The 25,256-nt window shown below is 43.0% G+C and overlaps 1 protein-coding gene across 1 annotated transcript in view; it reads right to left on the bottom strand.

Annotated features, from left to right (window-relative positions):
- The window catches only part of CORIN (corin, serine peptidase), a 377,616-nt gene that overhangs the window by 205,617 nt on the left and 146,743 nt on the right, over window positions 1–25,256 (bottom strand). Inside the window, exon 4 of the mRNA XM_077477533.1 lies at window positions 4,630–4,840. Coding sequence (XP_077333659.1) covers window positions 4,630–4,840 — 211 coding nt within the window. The remainder of the gene's footprint in view (window positions 1–4,629; window positions 4,841–25,256) is intronic.

The raw sequence follows: 25,256 nt of genomic DNA, 5'->3' as shown, positions 1-25,256 counted from the left end.
CGCCATCTTGGATCCAGGGGAGCCGGGTTGCAATCGCCCGAAAAGTCTCTGTATATTACCCGCCTCTGGAGTGAGGCTGGCCGGCTGGTCCACTGTCTATTCCTCCGATTGCTCCGCTTCTTGAATGAGAGCATACTGTCAATTAGAGCTGTATGTGTTGGGATAGGCGGAAGGTGACCGGGAGCTCAGCAGCAGCACAGCTCTACTCGGCCATGTCCAGACCACGCCCCCTCTCTGTTTTATTTTTACTATTTTATTGTATTTTATTTGCAGGTATGGCATGTCTTAGGCCGCGTACACACGGGCGGACTGTTCGCCCAACTTTGTCCGCTGAACAGTGTTTCAGCGGACAGTCCGCTCGTGTGTGGGCTTCAGCAGACAGTTTCAGCGGACAGTCTGACGAACAAAGTTTTTCGGAATTCCCGTAAGACAGTCCGCTGAAACTTGGTTTGAGCGGACAGTCCGCTCGTGTGTAGGCTTGTTCGACAAACTAAGTTTCGCGCATGCTCAGAAAGGATTTACACGGCGAAGGTTGCATTGCAGTGTATTGGACGTCGTATTTTTCGCCCCGTCGTACGTGCCGTTCACGTCATCGCGCATGGTTTCAGCGGACTGTTCGTTCATCGTGTGTGGTCAAGTCCGTTAATGCAAATTTTGAGCGGACTGTTTGTCGGATTGTTTGACAAACTAAGTTGGGCGAACAGTCCGCCCGTGTGTACGCGGCCTTACTGTTATACTATAATATTACTTTGTTTTATTGTTAACCATCATTTGATTAGCAGGTACGCCATTCAGCTGCAGCACTGATTTATCCATCTTGACAGCAACAGCGTTTGCTCCCACGATACGTAAATCAGCGACTCCAGCACTGTAGGCCCTTGTACACACGGTTGGACATTCCGACAACAAAATCCGTCGGATTTTGTCCAAAACTTTTGTTGTATACACACGGTCAGACAAAGTTGTCGGAAAATCTGATCGTACGTAACGTGACGACGTTATTTCGTTACGACAGGACTAGGTTCAGGCTAGAAGCCAATAGCTTTGGTCTAGGAATTTGATCTGAGCATGCGTGGCACTTTGTCCGATCGGAATTCTTTACACACAATCGGACAAAGTCCGATCGGATCATGTTGTCGGAAAGTTTTATAGCCCAGCTCTAAAACTCTGTCGGTCGGATATTCCGACGGAAACAGTCTGATGGAGCCCACACACAGTCGCATTATCCAACAACACGGTCCGATCGGACATTTTCCGTCTGAATGTCCGACTGTGTGTACAAGGGCTAGGAGGTGATTTTCACTACCACAGTTAAAAAAAAATGGTGCATGTATGCCTATCATTAGAAGTGGGTGGATGAAAGGCATTCAGCCCACAGGCTGCATGAAAAAAAAAAACATTACAATGTATGCCTAACAAGAACCAGTGACGTACTGGTATGTTTCTGGACTTTAAGTGGTTATACCAGAATGATGTCTGCAGGTTAGGTATCATCTTGGTATCATTCTTTTCAGCCAGCGGTCAGCTTTCATGTAAAAGCAATCTTAGCGATTAATTAGCCTCTAGACTGCTTTTACAAGCAGTGGGGGTGGAACGTTCCCCCCCCCCCCCACCATCTTCCATGGTTTTCTCTGGCTCTCCTATCCCAACAGGGAACTCGAGAACGCCAGCTAACTATAGAGCTGATCAGAGACCAGAATGGCTCCAATCATCTCTAAGTCCTAAGAAACCGGAAGCTACGAGCATTTCATGACTTAGGTTTTGCCGGATATAAACAGAGCCATTGGGAAATTGGGAAAGCATTTTATCACACCGATCTTGGTGTGGTCAGATGCCTTGAGGGCAAAGGAGAGAACTAGGGTCTAATAGCCCCAATTTAAAAAATATATATATAATGTTTGGGAGTTCAAAGTAATTTTCTTGCAAAACAAATTTTTTTTTTCATGTAAACAAAAAGTGTCAGAAAGGGCTTTGTCTTCAAGTGGTTAGAAGAGTGGGCGATGTGTGACATAAGCTTCTAAATGTTGTGCATAAAATGTCAGGACATTTCAAAACCCCCGCAAATTACCCCTTTCTTATAAAGTAGACACCCCAAGCTATTTGCTGAGAGGCATTCTGAATCAATGGAATATTTTATATTTTGCCACAAGGTGCGGAAAAATAAAATTTTTGTTTTTTGCACAAAGTCGTAACTAAATGATATATTGCTCAAATATGCCATGGGCCTACGTGAAATGACACCCCAAAATACATTCTGTTGCTTCTCCTGAGTACAGGGATACCACATGTGAGACTTTTTAACTGCATACAGGACCCCAAAAACCAAGTACCGCCTTCAGGCTTTCTAAGGACATACATTTTTAATTTCACTCCTAACTACCTATAACAGTTTCGGAGGCCATTAAATGCCCAGATAGCACACCCCCCTCCCCCCCAAATGACCCCATTTTGGAAAGTAGACACCCCAAGCTATTTGCTGAAAGGCATATTGAGTATTTTGCAGATCTCGCTTTTTGTCACAAAGTTTTGAAAATTGAAAAAAAAAATAATTTGATTAGCAGGTACGCCATTCAGCTGTAGGACTGATTTATCTATGTTGACAGCAACAACGTTTGCTCCCATGATACGTAAATCAGCGACTCCAGCGCTGTAGGAGGTGATTTCTCCACCACAGTTAAAAAAAATGGTGCATGTATACCCATCATTAGAAGTGGGTGGATGAAGAGCATTCAGCCCACAGGCTGCATGAAAAAAAGAACATTATAATGTATGCCTAACAAGGACCAGCAACGTACTGGCATGTTTCTGGACTTTGAGTGGTTATACCAGAATGATGCCTGCAGGTTTAGGTATCATCTTGGTATCATTCTTTTCAGCCAGCGGTCGGCTTTCATGTAAAAGCAATCTTAGTGGCTAATTAGCCTCTAGACTGCTTTTACAAGCAGTGGGAGGGAACATCACCCCCCACACTATCTTCCATGGTTTTCACGGGCTCTCCTATTCCAACAGGGAACTCAACAATGCAGCCGGTGATTCCGCCAGCTGACTATAGAACTGATCAGAGACCAGAAACCAGACCATGGCTAGGCTCCCAAAAAGTCTCACACATGTAGTATCCTCGTACTCAGGAGAAGCCGAAGAATTTATTTTGGGGTGTAATTCCACATATGCCTATTGCACAACTTGTAGCAAAATATAAAATATTCCATGGACTCAACGTGCCTCTCAGCTAATAGCTTGGGTTGTTTACTTTCCAAAATGGGGTCCTTATGTATGCCCTTAGAAATCCTGAAGGCGGTGCTTGGTTTTTGGGGTCCTGTACGTGGGTAGGCTCCCAAAAAGTCTCATGCATGTGGTATCCCCACACTCAGGAAAAGCAGCAGAATGTATTTTGGGGTGTAATTCCACATATAACCATGGCATGTGTGAGCAATATATCATTTAGTGACAATTTTGTGTAATTTTTTTTTGTCATTTTTCAATCACTTGTGACAAAAAAAAAAAAAAACATTCAATGGGCTCAACAAGCCTCTCAGCAATTTCCTTGGGGTGTCTACTTTCTACAATTGGGACATTTTTTACCAAGGCCGTGTGGCTGAATACATTCTGGCCTAAATGTATGACTAAAATTGAGTTTATTGGATTTTTCTTCTAACAAAAAGTAGAAAATATCATTATTTTTGCAAAATGTTTGGTCTTTTTCCATTTATATCGCAAAAAATAAAATTCACAGAGGCATTTAAATACCATCAAAAGAAAGCTCTGTCTGTGGGAAAAAAAGGACGCAAACTTAGTTTTGGTATAACATTGCATGACCGCGCAATTACCAGTTAAAGCAGCGCAGTGCCAAATTGTAAAAAGTGCTCTGGTCATTGAGCAGCCTAATCTTCCGGGGCTGTAGTGGTTAAAATGTTAAAATAAAATATATAAAATACCAAATGACAAGAACAGGGGGGAACAGAGGGAATGTGATCACTTATAAAAGAGTTGTTATAAAATAAAAAATGTAATCTAAACACAAATGTTTTGCTTTTCATTTCTATTTAAAACGAAGTGTGTTGTTTTACAAGTTGATGGTTTACAACCAATTTAAGGATGGCGTGGTTGTTGCAAATTGAGTGTTTGGCCACTGTAGGTGTTAATATACCAAGTTTTATGTTTAATACAACAAAAATATGGGAGAGAAAGTGTGCAAAAGTGTGAGTCACATAAATGCTGAAATAATAATTTAACGAGTGCTCAATAAAATACTCTACACGTTCCCTTTAAGCCATATAAAGTACAGCATATTGACTATATTTGGGCTGGTATATTAAATATATAAGATTAACTACATTTTGTACAGTTACCTATCCATATTTTTTCAATCAAAAACTAGTTGAAAGTAGTTTAGAAAATTCCCCTTGTATGGCCAGCATAGGACCCCATGTGTCTTTGGTTCACCCACTACAAAGTAACTTCCAAGGAAATCCTCCCACGGCCTGATTTCAGGCAATGTGACAAATGTTTTGCTGTCATGCCTCCTCTGCCAAGTCATGTGTTTAGCACACAAATAGTTTAGTACAGATTAGATAACAAGTATTCCACAGAGAGTGATTGTAATCATTGATGATTCGAGCTCCCAAATACCTGTCGTCGCCAAGACTGATGCATTCAGGAAGAGCCAAGCTACAGCCGAACAGCATGATGTGTTGATAGCAGCTGAGGCGGCTGAGATAACCAAAGAACTTTAAGAACATCTCCATATCAATGATCTTCACAAAGGAGAACACAGATTTTGGAACAGTCAGATTGTAAGGTAGCATTTGGCACTGGCTGTATGTAACGTTTACACAAGTTTCTGAAAAGTAAAGGAAACAAAAAAAAAGTCAAGCTCAACACAACCACTAGACTGAGAGCAAAATCAGCATTTTTCAGAATTGATCATATATAAAGCAGAGGTTATGCCTGTCTGGGTGGCAGGGAGCTGCTTATAGTGGTTGTAAGCCTCTGAATTGAAAAATGAACAGAGCATATTACTCTATAGTGTGTATTTGCCTCAATCCAAAGCACTGTCTCCTTTCTCTTCCCTTCACTATCTTCACACCCTCCTTCCAGCACACAGAAGGTAATTGACATCCTCAGCTGTGCATATTTCCCTATGAGACTGTGTGTGTGTGTGTGTGTGGGGGGGGGGGGGGGGGGGGGCTCCACTCAGGTCTCAGATTACACTCAGCTCTCTGCTCTGTGATGTGCAATATGTGACATCATAATAACCTTTGATCTGTGTGTTTTAGAAGGATGTAGAGAAGAGAGGGCTGCAGATAAAAGGTACAACTTATGTAGGACGGTTTGTTTCATCTCTGTGTATCACCTGAGGCTACAGGTCACTTCAGTGGGTCTATGTAAGTGTTTACAAACACTTTAAAGCCCAGCACCGCAAACCTTGAAAATTCTCCCTTGCAGTGGGGCTGTGCCCAAACTGCAAGGGTTAACTGCACATTTAGGTCTAGGGGGCATAGAAAAGAAGATTTACTTAGCCAATCCTCCGCTCCTCACAGCATCTTCTCCCCCATGCTCCAAGCAGTCTAAGGTCCTGATGTCATCAAGATCAAAGCTGGGTCCATAGCCCTGCACTGGACATGGTGATGTTGAGGCACAGTCCACCACCAGAGAGATAAGGAGCGCCGTCTACCAAGGGAGCGGAGGATAAAGTATGTATACTGCTTGTACTCTCCCCTAGAATAAACAAGCAGTTAACCCTTGCAGCGAGGGCACAGGCCCACTGCAGGAGTGTTTTTTTCAAATCTCCGGGAATAGGACTTTAAGGAAATGAGTGTCAATGCCTTTAGCAACCATCCAGATACTTACTGTTAAGAAAAATGATAGAACTGGGTTTCAATTACAAAAGTAATTACACTACAGATGAGCATCATTTTCTTCAAAGCAGATTTTACAAATGTACAAGAATACATGGAGATTTATTTTTCTTTATCAACATCAGCAACTAGTGTTTATCCAACAATAATGGAACATGCTCTCAAATAATACCATACACGTGTGTGCTTCATCATCTATAGAGTTCCATGTATCACATACACCCAAAAGTGAAAGGGCCCTAATTAGCTTTGAGAATGTCTCAAGCATTGCCACAGCTGACATGAATAATCTCCATAATTTGCATAACACGTCTATTTTCTATAATCATCTGCACCATCTAGCGGCCACAATGCGGTATATTTCTGAAGTACCTCAATCATGAAAATACCACAATATAGCCATTAGATGGAGCTGGCAATCATGAGAAATAAATGTTTTAGCGGGTATCATTTGTGACAGTTGTGTCAATTGCTTGTGACATTCAAATAGCAACTACTTTAAAAATAGACCCCTCAGTGGTGTGTAGCAAAGCCTGCTAATGAGTCTAAAACTAGTCACTGGTTGTGCAATCAACAAAGACTCTAAAAATGGGTTTTTAACAGCTTATGCCATGTACACACGACTGGTTTTCCATCAAAATAAACTCTGCCGGTCTTTCCGACGGAGTTCTGACAGAGTTCCGCTGAAACTGACTTGCCTACACACAATCACACCAAAGTCCGTTTGTTTAGAACGCGATGACGTACGACGGGACTAGAATAAGAAGTTCAATAGCCAATAGTCAATAGCTGCCCCGGCGTCGTTTTTGGTCCGTCGGAATAGCATACAGACGACTTTCCGGATAGGAATTGATTCCTTGGAAAAGATTTGTTCTATTTCTAGGTCCGTCAGAATTATTGAAAAAAAAAAAAGTCAGATGAAGCCCACACATGATCGGACTATCCGATTAAATTATTCCGTCGGACATTTTCTGCCGGAAAGTCCGGCCGTGTGTACGCAGCATTAGAACCACCTCCTGCGTGTTTATATTAGAGGGTGAGCAGGCTGCTAAGACTCTTCTCTCCATAAAAAAGCTGATTTCTATGCTTCTTTTGTTAACTTTGAAGATACATTTCTTCTCATTGCTTGTAGCTACCAAGATAAATGAGGGCTTCTTTAAAGTGGTTTAGCTGCTTATTCAGAATATGTAAATATTTTAGTGTAAAAAGTCTGTAAACAAGGCTCACTCTAACCGGTTTTGTGCCTTAGGCCTCTTTCACACGGGGCGGATCAGTAATGATCCGCCCCGTGATGATCCGCTCGCTCAGCGGGGATCGCTCCGTTGTCCCCGCTGAGCCGGCGGCGGACAGGGCGGTCTCCGCACACTGTGCAGGGACCGCCCTGTCAGCTCTCCGCTCTCCTCTATGGGGATCGGATGAGCACGGACCGTTTGTCCGTGTTCATCCGATCCGCTCTGCAGACGGACAGAAAAATAGGATTTTCCTCCGTCTGCAGAATCGGACAGTTGCGGAGGCGGACGATATCGGGTGTCTGCGGATGCTCATCCGCAGACACCCGCTATCCCATAGGGATGAATGTATGCCCGTATTTCATCCGCAAACGGATGGATGAAATACGGACAAACCATCCGCATGTGTGAAAGGGGCCTTAGATGTGCTACGTACACAAAAAAAAACACTGAAGTACACAGGTCATACATAGTACACCCCACCTCTCCTCCCCTGTTGCTGCTTCTCCTGACACTTTCACCAGCAATTAGTGGCTGTCAAAATGACAGGCAAGACTTTTTCATGTAAATACTTCAGCCAGCTCTAGCCACCTCTGACAAAAAGAAATCCTCTGACTAGTGTTAAACACTGTTCATACTCACGATTCAGAGACAGAAATTAAAGCAGGCCTACATCCTCTTAACTTAAATTCTTTTTATTCCACCCCTATTCCCATCTTGCAGAAGAATCAGGTTTTTTACTTTGTTTACCTTTTCTTTTGTTTAGAAAAAAAGTCCGGCCTCTCCTCGCCATGCGAGTCATTCTCCTTCCTGCCCGCTGTGACGTGCATATTCCGGGAGGCTTAGCCATCCATTCAAAGAAAGGAGGGGGTCGGTCTATAGGCGTGTCATCTAGAGGCTCACCTGCTGAACCCAGAAGATCAGGAAGGCCTCTCAATGACGTCAGACTGAACATGGCAGTCAAGGACGGAGCTGTGGCCGGGCGTGAGAAGATCTCAGTGGGACAATGCTGAATCCACTTGATGGGGGAGTATCTGAAATGTGCAGATACCACCTCCAGGTAAGCTGGGTCATAAAACAAAAAAAAACAGGGGGGGGGGGGGGTCGGCCCAAGGTCCTCTATAACATTGTTACCTTCTATTTACTGTTTAATTTATCTGCAGATCAAAAGGTTATGTTTCAGTCCGCATATGATGACAGTTAAAGCAACCTTACAAGTATTTTTTTAAGTGTGTTCCAATTTAACACTTTATTAACTCTTAGTTGACCCTAATCAACTTCTTCGTCAGCTATTTTTTTTTTTTTTGCCACATTATAAATGCTCAAAATAGAGGAAAATACCTTTAGTTCATTTTTAAATATCTTTGCAATTCTCTGTGTCAGAAACATACATTAAGTGTCATTATAACTGTCACAAATTATAAAATAAGATTGAGAATTGGTATCTACAGTAACAATGGTCAAAGTAGAAAAACATTTTTTTAAATATTTTTTATATATTTCTGTCTATAGATAGCATAAAATATAAAAAATTAAATATTTTGCAAGAAAATATCAAAAGAAAATCTTGTTGTCCTGAAAAATTATACTATATATTTACTGCAATTACATATTATTACTATATAGGTAATGAAAAAGTATTGCTGAAAAAACAGGCTCTTAGCAGAAATGAAAAAATGAAGTGGTTAAAGGTGAACTCCAGTCAATTGTATATACTGTACATATACACACACACAAAGTGAGTACACCCCTCATGTTTTTTAAATATTTTATTATATCTTTTCATTGTATAACAGTGTAAATTTTCAGAAGGGAAGGAGACACTAAATTACGTCACCGGGTGGCCCTGCCCTTGCCTATATAACAGCTATCGTTGCGAAAAGACAGCAGTCAGAGGCCTCCCGTCGAGATGGAGCTTTATATATATATATATATATATATATATATATATATATATATATATATATATATATATATATATATATTTATATTTTTTTTTTTTTTTTTTTTTTTTGGGGGGGGGGGGGGGGGTCCATTGGTGCTGTGATTGAGGAAGGATGGATATCACAGGACACTATTTTTTTTTTAAATAAAGGAATTGTCGAAAAACTCTCTTTTGTTGTTCTTCCTTTTTGACACTTTTTTTGGTGAATGGGTAGGGGTAAAATGTTCCCCTATCCATTCACATGGGGGAGCGGGATTTGGGGGGCCCCTTGTTGCCTCTAGATCCTGATAAGCCCCCCCACCCGCAGACCCCCAAAACCACTAGGCGAGGGTTGTGCGGATGACGCCCTTGCCCCATCAACATGGGGACAAGGTGCTTTGGGGGGGAACCTCAAAGCACCCTGTCCCCATGTTGAGGGCAAGTGGCCTGGTATGGTTCAGGAGGGGGGTGGTCGCTAGTCCCCTCCCTATCCTGACCTGGGCAACCAGGTTGCATGCTCGGATAAGGGTCTGGTATGGATTTTGGGGGGAACCCCACGCCATTTTTCTTGTTTTGGCATGGGGTTCCCCTTAAAATCCATACCAGACCTGACTAAATATAGAGTCTACACTGTATATATAGTCTACACTAAATGCAGAGTATATATATATATTTTATTTTTTCTTTATTATTATTATTATATATGCACTTAAAGTTAAGTCTTTGTGCTGACCTTTTCACATTGTACAATACAGCTAGTTTCAGACAATAAACACCCCTTTCACTTCTTTCACTTTTGGAAATGTACAGGTTAATACCAGTCAGGATAAGGGAGGTGCTCACAGCTCGAATGCACTTACATCAGTCCCCGATTTAGGGGGATTCTGGGGGGGGGGGGGTTCTGGGGTGGCCCATGCTCCCTCAGATTTTGATCCCTTCAGGTCACTGAAAGTACATCCACTGATCCATGAGGCAGTCTGATGGGGACAATTGATGTAAAGGGAACTTTGATGGGGACATTTGATGTAAGGAGGCACTGTGATGCAGACATTTGATGTAAAGGGGGAATGACCCACATCTTATGTAAACAGGCTCCTAAATCCTTGAGGGCCCTTGTGAAGTTGCATGGTCTGCACAAATGATGTGTCCACCCCTGTGCATACACATGCATTTTACTGGTAATAAGCAGAGGCATAACTACAGCTCACGGGGCTGCATAGCAGAGTTCTGACCTCTTTCTGTGGCACTTGAATGTGTCAACTGTAACAATAGTGTAACAGATTTTAACAGATTTAAGGTATGCTTAAATGAAACACACATAACAGAAGAGGTGTCAACAGTCAGTAGGCTACTAGCAAACAGTGCTTGGGCTATAAGTTCCCAGGAAGGGAATTAACTTTTACCTTCATTTTCTTACCAACTTCTCTTAGTAGCCAAAAACAAAGAGTTGTAGAAGTAAATATACCCATAAGACCCTTTTCACATTGAGGAGCTTTTCAGGCGCTTTCATGCTAAAAATAGTGCCTGAAAAGCTCACTAAAATCTATTTCCATTAAGAGCAATGAATGCTTTCACACTGGCGCAGTGGGCTGGCAGGGCGGTGAAAAAATGCCCCTCTACATTAAAATTAATAGAAAGCTCTTCAAAAGTGCCTGAAAAACTCTTCAAAAGCACTTTTACTGGCACGTTAGAAGCGCCTCAATGTAAAAGGGGCCTAAGGATATTTTATGGTTACATGATTTTTTGTGTTCTTGCAAACAATTACTCTGTAACCCCAATGCAAACTTCTTTAAACTATGCATTTTTAAAAATTACAAACCTCTAGCTATTTTATCAGATTTTAGCTGAAGAAACACTCTGGGATTACAGTTTCAGAAAGACAGTATTAGGCTACAGGTTAGATATTAAAGGGGTGGCTGGGATGATCAGAAGCTCTGGAAGCAATACATTTACTCAGAGATAGGGATAAGCAATGGAGAACTGTGACTAGAAACACCATCTAGCATGTGACATCAGCTCCTCTAGCTGGAATACTCTACATGGGATTAGGATTGTTGTCAACTGTAAACATTCCAAACCCTACATACAACACCCTTCTGATACAACATTGGAGCTCTACACCCTGGGAGACCTTAGGAACATTGTACAAAACATTGCAAGAATGTGTTTCAAGGGATATACTCTGTTTTTAGCTATTTGATAGATGGATTCCGATAAGCCCCCTGCCCGCAGACCCCGACAACCAACAGCCAGGGTTGTCGGGAAGAGGCCCTTGTCCTCATCAACATGGGGACAAGGTGCTTTGGGGTGGGGGGCCGTGCGACCCCCCCTTCCCCAAGGCACCCCCCATGTTGAGGGCACGTGGCCTGGTACGGCTCAGGAAGGGGACCGCTCGCTCGTCCCCACCCCCTTTCCTGGCCGGCCAGGTAGCGTGCTCAGATAAGGGTCTGATATGGACCAGGGGGGAGCCCCCACACTGTTTTTTCAGCGTAGGGATTCCCCTTTAAGTCCATACCAGGTGACGGGGCCAGCGACGCCTCCTTCGCTGGTCCCGGCTACCTGGAGCCACGCTCAAAATGAATGGACTTTCCTCCGCGTGTGTGGGCGAGTCCGTTCATTTCAAAAGTACGGCGGATAGTCCGGCAGACTTAGTCTACCGTACCCAGGCCGCCGCAAAAGTACCGTGTGTGGGCAGGTAGCATCTTTCGGAAAGTCTGCCGGACAGTCCGCCAGACTACGGCCCTGCTATTCAGGACTTTAAGTACACCAAAGAAAGTGGCTAGCTGAAGACACAAAGTTTTATCTTTTCTTCAAAAGAACTGAAGCTACTAGTGCCACATGGATCTGCACACACTTATTCAGGGCTTTGTATATGCAGTGGGTGTGTGGGACAGTTTATCTAGGAAGTTAAGCCATTACATTTTGATTTAAATAAAGTGTTTAAAGTTGGGCCTGTGGTGCCAGGGGACAGAAGAGAGAGGCCTGACACAAAAGGTCATTCCTCTGCTCTCCTCCTGTCTGGACTCATAGAGCCAACCTGAGTAAAGGTAACCAATCTGATACGGATTTCCATATTGTGATTTATTTTCCATGTAAGTGTGCCTTTGCTTTTTGGGTTATGCTTAGGTTTTGAATCCCCTGAAAGCAGCCTGAATATAGTATTGAGCTATATTGCTCATAACCTCAGTTATTGCTCTCCCATTGCTTGAACATTTATATTTTTACTGTTTGTTATTTTTCCACAGAAATATTGCAGCAAAGACAATTTCTGTGTTTTATCATAACGTGTGCCTTTTTCATTGGTTGATGCACTTACACTGTTGCCAGGTGTGCCAGAGGGGGCTGAGACTGTTATGGGGTTGAGAGCAGAGTAACGGACTGAACAAACTTAATCGGCTCCTCTGGGGGTAGCGTTACATACATTTAATTTGCCAACCTCCCTATCTGAGCTCCCTTCCACCTCCAAGCTCTATAGCAGCAATATGGGTTGCTGTCACTGCAGTTCTGCCACTGATTAGTGGAAAAGATGTGTTTACAGCTATCAAAGTGAGAAGTAGTTCTACTGTTGGATGCTCAGTATGCTCACACAATCATGGACAAACCATTGCATTCTATACTACACATGGGAATCAGTGATGTGCTGTAGAATTAAATATAAATGTCTAGTCACTGACCCACTTTTAAACTAAATTGGCAGACGCTGGAAGCAGAGAATAAATAATAAGCTTCAACGCACCATCTTGAAGAGTGAATTATCGTTTATTAGTAAAGATTAATGACACTTAAACAGTTGTCACAAGATTAAGTTAAAGCTTAACTCAACTTTTGTTGAAAAAAAAAAAAACATTCCCTTCTGGGTAATCCATGTACAGTGCAAGGATTTTAACAACCTTTGTTGTAGATTCCTACCTTTTGTTATTCTGAAGTAATCCATATATGTTTGCCTGTGCCTCTGTACTTAGTGGGTCTAATCGGAGTGGTTTCATAAGTAACTGTCGGGTGTGCAGCTGCAGGGCACTAATGAGGAAATCATCCCTTTGGGCCTGCATCCCTTTAGACGTGCTCCAATTGAAAGTATCTCTCCAAAAATCACATTTTTGTTGCAGGGGATGCCTGAAATCTGTCTTGTATTTAACCACTTGCCGACCAGCGCACGACGACGTACGACAGAATGGCACGGGCAGGCAAATGGGCGTACATGTACGTCCCTTTTAATTTTGCCGCCCTGCCATCGGGAGCATGCCGCCGGCGGCGCGCTCCCGTGCTGGTCTGGACCCCCGTGAGTCCGGTCGCGGGACCCGCGGACTCGATCGCCGCGGGCATCCCCACGATCGTCTCACGGAGCGGCCGAATGGAGAAGTGCCGTTGTAAACATTTCTCCATTCTGCCTAGCAACTAGTGACGCTGATCTCTGCTCCATGTGATTGGAGCAGAGATCAGTGTTCACTAAATGAAAGCCCACCCCCCCCACAGTTAGTAACACATCCCTAGGAACACTTAACCCCTACACTGCCACCCCCTGGTTAACCCCTTCACTGCCAGTGTCATTTACACAGGAATCACTGCATTTGTATAGCAGTGATTACTGTATAAATGACAATGGTCCCAGAAATGTGTCAAAAATGTCCGATGGGTCCCCCACAATGTCGCAGTCACAATAAAAATCGCTGATCGCCGCCATTACTAGTAAAAAAAAAAATAATAAAAAATTATTAATAAAAATGCTATAAAAATATCCCTATTTTGTAAACGCTATAACTTTTGCGCAAACCAATCAATAATCGCTTATTGCGATTTTTTTACCGAAAATATGTAGAAGAATACGTATCGGCCTAAACTGAGGGAAAAAATGTTTTTTTATATATTTTTGGGGGATATTTATTATAACAAAAAGTAAAAAATAATGCGTTTTTTTCAAAATCGTCGCTCTATTTTTGTTTATAGCGCAAAAAATAAAAACCGCAGGGGTGATCAAATACCACCAAAAGAAAGCTGTATTTGTGGGAAAAAAAGGACGTCAATTTTGTTTGGGAGCCACATCGCACGACCGCGCAATTGTCAGTTAAAGCGACGCAGTGCCGAATCGCAAAAAGTGGTCTGGTCTTTGACCAGCAAATTGGTCCGGTCTGAAAGTGGTTAAACTGGTGAGCCAATCACACAAGCAGAAAATTACATTTCTGGACAGTGATCAATACACACTCTGTGTATGGAACAGCTCCATGTAGCCATATTGTAATGCCTTCTCAGAAAATTACAGTGGCTACAGATTGAAAAGGAAAGGTCATTTTTAATAACATTCAATTACAATATGATTAGTGTCGCAATTATATGTGCTATATTATTTTTTCTTTATTTGCTATTTTTCCCTCTAAATAACATTAAAGAGAGGCAGCTACAGTATATTTGTCTCCATGTGTCTGATGGGGACCACATACTCCATAGAAAATGTTATATCTCCCATGGAACATTATAGAAGGACTGTTGTATGTTTTCAAATGCAGTTCTGGGTTTGTTTCTGCTTGTCACATTAAATTATCTTACTGTGTCCTTTTTCTTTTTCTGTGGTATCTTTAGAAACCAAGGAGCTGCCTTCTATTATAAAATATGATATGGTTATCATTACTGTTTTTTATATAGCACTAGCATATTCACATCATTTACTATTTGAGGAAGAATAAAGGGTATTAACCCATCTGAGCATGTAGGCCCTTTACAAAATAATCTAGAGTGGGTGACTTGGGACAAAGAGAAGGCAAATGTACTAAATACCTTCTTCAGCTCTGTGTATATAAAGGAGCATGGGGGAGCTCATGTCCATAATGGGGATGGTAATGCACAGCCCCAAATGATCCACAAAGGCTCAAAATGTATATGGTCCAGAAATATTTAGACAGAATAAAGGTGAATAAAGCACCAGGGCCAGACGGCATCCACCCACAGATACTTAAATAACTGAGCTCTGTCATTTCAAAGCCATTGTTTCTATTTTTTTAGGGACTCTTTAATGACTGTGGTGCCTATATGTAAAGAGGGATCAAAGTCTTTACCAAGTAACTGTAGACATTTTAGTTTAACTTTTATAGTTGGGAAGATACTGGAGAGTTTAATAAAAGACCACATAGATGAGTTCTTGCTGGAAAAAATATTTTAAGTAAGAGACAGCATGGGCTCACGAAAGACAGAAGTTGTCAGACAAATCTGAATTTCCTTTTATGAGGCGAGTAAAACCTGAGACAAAGGGGTGGCTGTGGACGTGGTATACCTGGATTTTGAAAAAGCATTTGACACAGTTCCCTACACATGGCAAATATGTAAAGTCTACAGGATTGAAAAAATCAGTTTGTAAATGGATAGAAAACTGGCTAAAAGACCGTATTCAGAGAGTAGTGGTTAATGATTTATACTTTGAATGGTCTAAGGTTATTAGTGGTGTTCCCCAAGGTTCAGTGTTGGGACCCTTACTTTTTAATATATTTATAAAGCATGTAGGGTTTGGAATTAAAAGTACCATTTCAGTCTTAGTAGTTGACACCATTCTATGCAGTGGAATAACATACTTGCAACTGGAGGAATCAATGGTGGAGAAGAATCTGGGTGTTCTGGTAGATTAGAAGCTTAAAAATAGCATGCAATGCCAAGCTGCGGTTTCCAAAGCAAAGTCCTTTCTTGAATCAAGAGAGGTATTGACTCCAGAGAGAGAGAGATATAATTTTGCTCCCGTACAAATCATTAGTAAGACCCCATCTAGAATATGCAGTTCAGTTTTGGGCACCAGTTCACAAAAAGGATATCGGGGAACTGGAGAAAGTCCAGAAAAGGGCAACCAAACTAATAAGAGGCATGGAGGAGCTAATTTATGAGGAGAGATTAGATGAACTGAATTTATTCTCTTGGGGGGGGGGGTATGATCAACATGTATTAATACATATGTGGTCCAAATGGTGAACTTGGTGTTGAGTTATTCCTTTAAGGTCATCACAGAGGACAAGGGGGCAATCTTTATGTCTGGAGGAAAAGAGATTTAATTTCCAAATACAAAAAGTAAAATGATAATATAAAAAATTCCAATGCAAGTCCTTTTGTAATATTGCAGCAGAGCTTTTGTCCACATTCAAATGCAGATATCCATTCTCATAAACAATCAATAAGATGAGGCGAGCATAAGAAAAGAAGAGTCTCTATTGTGATTTGTACAAAGCTTCCACCCAAACTTCACCACGTGCGGCAGAATCTCCCCTTTGGGGATGCACTCACCAGACCACAAATAATATAGAGCCTTGATATCTTAAGAATATATCCACTTTTCCACTGCTCATCTCCCACCATCCTCTAGATGTCAGGGTTGTTTAAACCAGGGCTCCGGGTATACATGTGAAAAAATACAATGTCCACATAGTGTAATCCCGTTTACACAATTTTATTGATATTCGCCAACAACTCCCCGAAAACAAATATGCGTACCACAATGTAAAATAAATGAAGCGTATAGTAAAGTGGACTGTGCCTTAGTTGAACCGCCTGCCGGAAAGGAGCAGAGCATCTGCTGTATAGAACAGCGGATGGCTTCCTGGTCGATCGGCTGGCTGGAACGCACTCGATGAGGCGCAGGCGTCACTTCCATTAGGTCACGACACTGACGCGTTTCTTCATATCCTGACTTCGTCTGAGGGAGCGTGACCTACCCACTGGAAGTCAGCTTTTATGTGTGTCTCGCTGCATTTACAGCCAATCGGAACCACACTATCCCTGACATGCAGCGTGATCGGCCAATGAACGCCGCCACACATACAACACACTCCGTGTCATGTCAGAATCAGCTGGTATACATACTATAAACATAAAGTAGCACTAGATAGGTTATAAGTCAAGTTAATTTTTACCTTTAAAAACCGGTCAATAAATATCCAAATCACATAAAAATAGCATAATGTAAAATGGCTTGTTTATAAATATAAATTATAAATAATTTAAAATCACGGTTGTTGGTCTGCACGGAGGACGATCGTCTTAAGTAAAAATACACATATAACATTATGGATATCTTTCATATATGAACACACCACACTACTCAAACTAATGTCATGTGGTATATAAAGCTTGTTTAATAGCCATGTTATACAAGTAGCATTCCACGCCAAAAACTTTCAGTGGCTGAAAGTTTTTGCCGTCTGAAATTAAATGTTGGTTGCTCCTTTTCCCCACACAAATCCCCCCTCTGCACTTTCTCTCGTCTCTCTTGTCCTCTTTTCTGCTGTCACTACTCCTGTAGCAAGTTCATTGTCCCTACTCCTGCAGCGAGTCCCCATCACTGTAGCAGGAACTCACCAAATGGTAACCCCCCCCCACATAATTTCACTGTGCTGCCCCTCTTGACACCCACCCCTTCCTGTGTCCCAGCCCCGCTGAAAGACCATCAGGAACAGAGCTGAAGGAAAAGTCTGCAGGAGTCTACGCATTGCACCCACCATTCACCGACCATGGCTTCAATGCTTTGCAGGCTCATTTGCACTAAACAAATAAATAATTGCACATCTATGTGCATTAATCCTTTTTTTTTTTCCTTTTTGCAAAAGGTTGACTTACCAATTAAAATCCTAAATTGCCTGGAGGCCATAAGACAGGAATGCTAGAGTTGTATGAGCACCAAAAATACTAGTTTAATATGACAGCTTTACAAGGGAACTCTCTCCAACTTTGCATACAATTTAAGTCAGCTTTAAGATTTAAGCTTTAAGATGGTTTGAATCTCAGCCAGTTCAGCGGGGACCAGCATGTCGAATATTTACATGTGATTATTGCTATGGCCGCTAGCAAAAATCCCCTCACAGGGAGAACACAATAGCTCCACGGGAGGCATTGTGTTGATGGCAGAATTAAGTGACTTTATTTTCTACAACCCATGGTTGCAGGAAAGAAAATTGCATAATCTATGGGCTGCCTTAGCCATACAAGGCTGTATACTAAGCCTGTAGACAAAAGAAAACTACAGTGTTATCAACATTTTTAATCCACAGCCTGTAGGAGAAGAGCTAAATACAGGTGTAAGTCATTATAATTTCTTTGTTTCATGGTCAGTGTTTCCAATTTACTCTTTCCTTTGTGCTTAACAAATGGAAAATCCACAGAAAACAAGTTCAACTTTACCCTTTGATAAATAAAGTAAAAAAATTACAATAAGTAAGACTTTCACATTTTTGTGAAGTCTTGTCATCGTCAGCACAAAAACGTGCAAAATAAATATTTTAATGTTGCAACTAAGTGTTGCATGAAACTGAAGCCCTTTTTACCCACACATGTGCGGCTTTTCACAGGACCAAACGAATGGCATAGGATATGAACCCAGCCTTGGGCATGCTGTTGGAAGGTTTGTAAATACATTCAGGTTCTTTAAAAAAAAAAAAAAATGTGGGAAGTTTCCAACTTATGTGGCAAATGAGGTTTAATGTTCATAAATATAAAGTTATGCACTTGGGGCTAAGAATATGCATGTGTAGCGCCGGACTCCTGAAGCGCACGTGCTATGTTTTTGTCAATTTAAATGTTCCTAAGACCATTGTTGGGTTTTATGGTTAATTGTAGTAAATTATTGTCTCAGTATCAGTTTGGCTGGACTGTATTGTGTTCTGCTTGGCCATAGGTGTGGATGTCACTTTTGGAGGGCATTTAAACGCAGTCGAGTTGGACGCATTGGGTGCCAATCTTTCTCTGAACTAATCAGTGGGTGTGTTGTCTCGCTGTGTATTCTGGGAAAGGGTACTTAAGGTACTAAGGTCACGTGATTCGGGGTTTCGGTCCAGAGGATTCTTTCTGACTGCCTAGTCCTGATCCTCCTGACCAGCCCCTGGAGGCCCTCATGGCCTGGGGTGCAGATCCATCCATTTCTGAGTCTCGGGGCTGGATAGCCCAAGGCACAGTAACTGGAAGGAGGGTTCCAAGGTGGTCCAGTGCTGTCTAGGTTTTGGAGAGGCCCAGCAACTGAAAACCCAACCAGGGAGGGACTCTTCAGAAGAGGGCCACGTGCAAGGCTGGCTGCTCAGCAAGAGCCTGGAAGCTAAGCTGGTAAGGACACCAGGTGAATCCACACTCATACGGTATCGCCGGACCAGCTGCAAGATACTGGTACCGTATGAGAGTTCTCTAATTTCATTCTAAAGTTCTACAACAAAAGTCTGTGGCAGAGACTTTTCATTCTAAAATTCTACAACCAAGTCTGTGGCTGAGACTTTTCATCATCTGAATCACCTGCCGGTTGCAAAATTCACCAAAAGGGGATTTATCCGATAGTTGTAATATCCAGTTGTGAATGGCTATTCCCTGGATTGCATAGAGAGAGACATTCAAGTGTCAGCAGTTCCAAGAGTACCTGAGCTTTTCCTACCCATACCCTCTATTCCCTACTGAGAGACTGTGTTCTGTTCAACGTTTTGCAAATAAAAATCCCTAAAGTGGATCAAGTGTCAGTCTCTGTAGTTCATTGGGCTATCTACCTCAGGAAACCCCTAGAAGCACACAAGGTCAAGAAGGTAACGGTAAGCCCAAAAATAACCAGCCACCCAATCGGGAGTCAGTGCTACACATGCATCATACATACTTTGAGGAGTACTGGAGGAATCAATGGCGGAGAAGGATCTGAGTATTCTGGTAGATTATAAACTTAATAATAGCATGCAATGCCAAGCTGCTGTTTCCAAAGTCCTTTCTTGAGTCAAGAGGTATAGACTCCAGAGAGAGGGGTATCATTTTGCTTTTGTACAAATCATTAGTAAGAACCCATTTAGAATATGCAGTTTAGTTTTGGGCACCATTCATAAAAAGGATATCGGGGAACTGGAGAAAGTCCAGAAAAGGGCAACCAAACTAATAAGAGGCATGTAGGAGTTCAGCTATGAGGAAAGATTAGAGGAACTGAATTTATTCTCTTGAGAAGAGGAGATTAAGGGGGGATATGATCAACATGTATTAATACATATGTGGTCCAAATGGTGAACTTGGTGTTGAGTTATTCCTTTAAGGTCATCACAGAGGACAAGGAGGCAATCTTTATGTCTGGAGGAAAAGAGATTTAATTTCTAAATATGTAAAGGCTTCTTCATAGTAAGAGCTGTGAAAATGTGGAATAGACTCCTCAAGAGCTGTTTTTTTCCAGCTTAGTAGATTGCTTTACAAAAGGCCTAGATTCTATAACTAGGCCTTTTCCAGTGACTTGTATCTTGCACAGGATTTCCTTTGCTCCCCAAATGGAGTAGTGGGGGAGCAAAATTAAACTGATTAGATACTGCATAAGAGCACAAAGTTAACCACTTTCAGACCGGACCATTTTGCTGGTAAATGACCAGAGGTCTTTTTACACTTTGGCACTGCGCTGCTTTAACTGGTAATTGCGCGGTCATGCAATGTTGTACCCAAACAAAATTTGCGTCCTTTTCTTCCCACAAATAGAGCTTTCTTTTGATGGTATTTGATTGCCTCTGCGATTTTTATTTTTTGCGATATAAACGTAAAAAGACCGCAAATTTTGAAAAAAAATGATATTTTCTACTTTTTGTTATTAGAAAAATCCAATAAACTCAATTTTAGTCATACATTTAGGCCAAAATGTATTCAGCCACATGTCTTTGGTAAAAAAAAAGTCAATAATTGTATATTTATTGGTTTGCGCAAAAGTTGTCACATCTACAAACTAAGGTACGTTTTCTGGAATTTACGCAGCTTTTAGTTTACGACTGCCTATCTCATTTCTTGAGGTGCTAAAATGACAGGGCAGTACAAAACCCCCCCAAATGACCCCATTTTGGAAAGTAGACCCCCTAAGGAAATTGATAAGAGGCATGTTGAGCCCATTGAATATTTTATTTTTTTGCCTCAAGCGATTGAATAATGACAAAAAAAAAATTTTTTTTTTTTTTTTACACAAAGTTGTCACTAAATGATATATTGCTCACACATGCTATGGGCGTATGTGAAATGACACCCCAAAATAAATTCTGCTGCTTCTCCTGAGTACGGGGATACCACATATGTGGGACTTTTTGGGAGCCTAGCCGCGTACAGGGCCCCGAAAACCAAGCACCGCCTTCAGGCTTTCTAAGGGCGTAAATTTTTGATTTCACGCCTCACTACCTATTACAGTTTTGAAGGCCATAAAATGCCAAGATGGCACAAAACCCCCACAAATGACCCCATTTTAGAAAGTAGACACCCCAAGCTATTTGCTGAGAGGCATGTTGAGTCCATGGAATATTTTATATTTTGCCACAAGTTGCGGGAAAATTACAAACTTTTTTTTTTTTTTTTTTTTTTCACAAAGTTGTCACTAAATGATATATTGCTCATGCATGCCATGGGCATATGTGAAATGACACCCCAAAATAAATTCTGCTGCTTCTCCTGAGTACGGGGATACCACATATGTGGGACTTTTTGGGAGCCTAGCCGCGTACGGGGCCCCGAAAACCAAGCACCGCCTTCAGGCTTTCTAAGGGCGTAATTTTTTGAGTTCACTTCTCACTACCTATTACAGTTTTGAAGGCCATAAAATGCCAAGATGGCACAAAACCCCCACAAATGACCCCATTTTAGAAAGTAGACACCCCAAGCTATTTGCTGAGAGGCATGTTGAGTCCATGGAATATTTTATATTTTGCCACAAGTTGCGGGAAAATTACAAACTTTTTTTTTTTTTCACAAAGTTGTCACTAAATGATATATTGCTCACACATGCCATGGGCATATGTGAAATGACACCCCAAAATAAATTCTGCTGCTTCTCCTGAGTACGGGGATACCACATATGTGGGACTTTTTGGGAGCCTAGCCGCGTACGGGGCCCCAAAAACCAAGCACCGCCTTCAGGCTTTCTAAGGGCGTTACAGTTTTGAAGGCCATAAAATGCCAAGATGGCACAAACCCCCCCCCCCAAATGACCCCATTTTAGAAAGTAGACACCCCTAAATTTAGGGGTACACTAGTGAGACTAGGTAATAAATGGCGGGTGCCCTGAAACTATAAAAAAATAACTAACCAACCAGCGTCACCTGTAACAGTTATATGGTGATCACTGGTGAAAGGGTTAACTAGGGGGCAATCAGGGGGCTTTATGCGGTAGTATATGGGGGTCCCTGGCGCTATAAAAAGCTGCGGCGAACCTAAATACCTACCTGCCTAACTAGCGTCACCTGTGACACTAATACAGCGATCAGAAAAACGATCGCTTATTAGGCTGGGTTCACACTGGAGCGATGCGGGAACGCCACGAATGCGCGGCGGGTTCCCGCATCGCATGCCTCCCGGCGGCAGTTCACACTGCCCTATGCGAACTGCTGGGAGTGTCAGTGAAATGTTAATGACACCCCCAGATCAGTTCGCATATCGCAGTGCGATCTGCAAACTTGGATCGCATGGTGTGAACACCCATGCGATCCGATTCTGCTGCGGACCAAAAAAAGGGTCCCGTGCGAGTTTGCGGCGGGTGCGGCGGGTGCGACACGAATTCAGCCATACTATCTGTATAGCTGAACTCGAATCGCACAGAGATCGGATGTGATTTGCACTGCAGTGCGGTGCGAATCACATCCGTTCTCATAAACCGCTGCAATGTGAACCCAGCCTTAGTGACACTGGCGACGGGGGGTGATCACGGGGTTAAACCTTTATTGGGGGGGTTAGGGGGGTACCTTAGAACTAAAGGGGGCTAACCCTAACTGCCCTAACAGTTATTAGTCACAAATGACACCTGCCGGGTGATCAGGGGGTTAAACCTTTATTAGGTAATAAATGGCGGGTGCCCTGAAACTATAAAAAAATAACTAACCAACCAGCGTCACCTGTAACAGTTATATGGTGATCACTGGTGAAAGGGTTAACTAGGGGGCAATCAGGGGGCTTTATGCGGTAGTATATGGGGGTCCCTAGCGCTATAAAAAGCTGCGGCGAACCTAAATACCTACCTGCCTAACTAGCGTCACCTGTGACACTAATACGGCGATCAGAAAAATGATCGCTTATTAGGCTGGGTTCACACTGGAGCGATGCGGAAACGCCGCGAATCCGCGGCGGGTTCCCGCATCGCATGCCTCCCGGCGGCAGTTCACACTGCCCTATGCGAACTGCTGGGAGTGTCAGTGAAATGTTACTGACACCCCCAGATCAGTTTGCATATCGCAGTGCGATCTGCAAACTCGGATCGCATGGTGTGAACACCCATGCGATCCGATTCTGCTGCGGGCCAAAAAAAGGGTCCCGTGCGAATTTGCGGCGGGTGCGGCGGGTGTGGCGGGTGCGGCGGGTGCGGCGAATGGCTGAACTCGAATCGCACAGAGATCGGATGTGATTTGCACTGCAGTGCGGTGCGAATCACATTCGTTCTCATAAACCGCTGCAATGTGAACCCAGCCTTAGTGACACTGGCGACGGGGGGTGATCACGGGGTTAAACCTTTATTGGGGGGGTTAGGGGGGTACATTAGAACTAAAGGGGGCTAACCCTAACTGCCCTAACAGTTATTACAGTCACAAATGACACCAATGCAAAAAAAAAAAAAAAATAAAAAAAAAATGACATTGGTGTCACTGTGACTGGGGGGCAGGGGTAATTGGGGGGGTGATCGGGGGGTAAAGGGGGGGTGTGAGTGTGCCTGGCATGTTCTACTGTGTGTGGGATGTGTTGGTGCAACTCACTGATCCGCTCTCCTCCGTGTCGGAACGAAAAATACCGACACGGAGGAGAGAATACATCACTTCCTCTCCTGTGTTTACATTACAGGAGAGGAAGTGATGTCACCGGGGATTTCCATTCGTCGGGAGCGATCGCGAGGGGGTGGCCATGAATGAATGGCCGTCCCCTCGTCCGGGATCGCTCCCGAACGAAAACCGACCGCCGCAGGCACCGGGCGGGGGCCCGATCGGGCCCCCGACCCGCGGGAGGCAAATCACGTACATGTATGTGCTTATGCCTGCCCGTGCCATTCTGCCGACGTACATCGGCGTGCGGCGGTCGGCAAGTGGTTAAAGTGAAACTGGTTAAAGTCATAGTTGAACTGCTTGAAGTGAACCAGATACTATTTGGCGTTATCGCTCTCACTCTCTCGTGCTGGTCACTAGAAGTTCAGCATGGCACCTTATGTCAAAGAACTCTCTGACGATCTGAAAAAAATAAATGTTGCTCTACATAAAGATGGCTTAGGCTATAAGAAGATTGCCAAGACCCTGAAACTGAGCTGCAGCACCATGGCCAACACCATACAGTGGTTTAACAGGACAGGTTCCACTCAGAACAGGTCTCACCATGGTCGACCAAAGAAGTTGAGTGCATGTGCTCAGCGCCATATCCATAGTTTGTCTTTGGGAAATAGAGCACTGCCAGCATTGCTGCAGAGGTTGAAAGGGTGGAGGGTCAGACCATATGCCGCATACTGCATCAAATTGGTATGCAATGGCTGTCGTCCAGGAAGGAAGTCTCTTCTAAAGATGATGCACAAGAAAGCCCACAAACCGTTTGCTGAAGACAAGCAGACTAAGGACACAGATTACTGGAACCATGTCCTGTTGTCTACTGAGACGAAGATAAACGTAATTGGTTCAGATGTGTCAAGCATGTGGTGGCAACCAGGTCAGGAGTACAAAGACAAGTGTGTCTTGCCTAAAGTCAAGCATGGTGTTGGGAGTTTCATGGTCTGGGGCTGTATGAGTGCTGCCAGCACTGGAGAGCTACAGTTCATTGAGGGAACCACGAATGCCAACATGTACTGTGACATACCAAAGCAGACCATGATCCCCTCCCGTGAAGGACTGGGCCACAGAGCAGTATTCCAACATGATAATGACCCCAAACACATCTCCAAGATGACCACTGCCTTGCTAAAGAAGCTGAGGGTAGATGTGATGGACTGGCCAAGCATGTTTTCAGAAACAAAAAATATTGCGCATCTTTGGGGCATCCTCAAGTGCAAGTTCTCTAACATCCACCAGCTCCGTGATGTGGTCATGGAGGAGTGGAAGAGGACTCTAGTGGCAACCTGTAAAGCTCTGGTGAACTCCATGCCCAAGAGGGTTAAGGCAGTGCTGGAAAAAAATGGTGGTCACACAAAATATTGACATTTTGGGCCCAATTTGGACATGTTCAATTAGGGGTGTACTCACTTTTGTTGCCAGTGGTTTAGACATTAACTTCCATGGCGGTATTCCTGAGTCTGGCTCGGGGTGAAAATTTTGTACCAAAAGCGGTAACCCCGAGCCAGACTCGGGATCG

Source organism: Lithobates pipiens, unplaced genomic scaffold (assembly GCF_037356315.1).
Source record: "Lithobates pipiens isolate NorthernLeopardFrog02 unplaced genomic scaffold, aLitPip1_a1.2 Scaffold_13, whole genome shotgun sequence".
NCBI lineage: Eukaryota > Metazoa > Chordata > Amphibia > Anura > Ranidae > Lithobates > Lithobates pipiens.
Note: the sequence above shows the minus strand (reverse complement) of the source record. Positions and strands in the feature narration are given on the sequence as shown.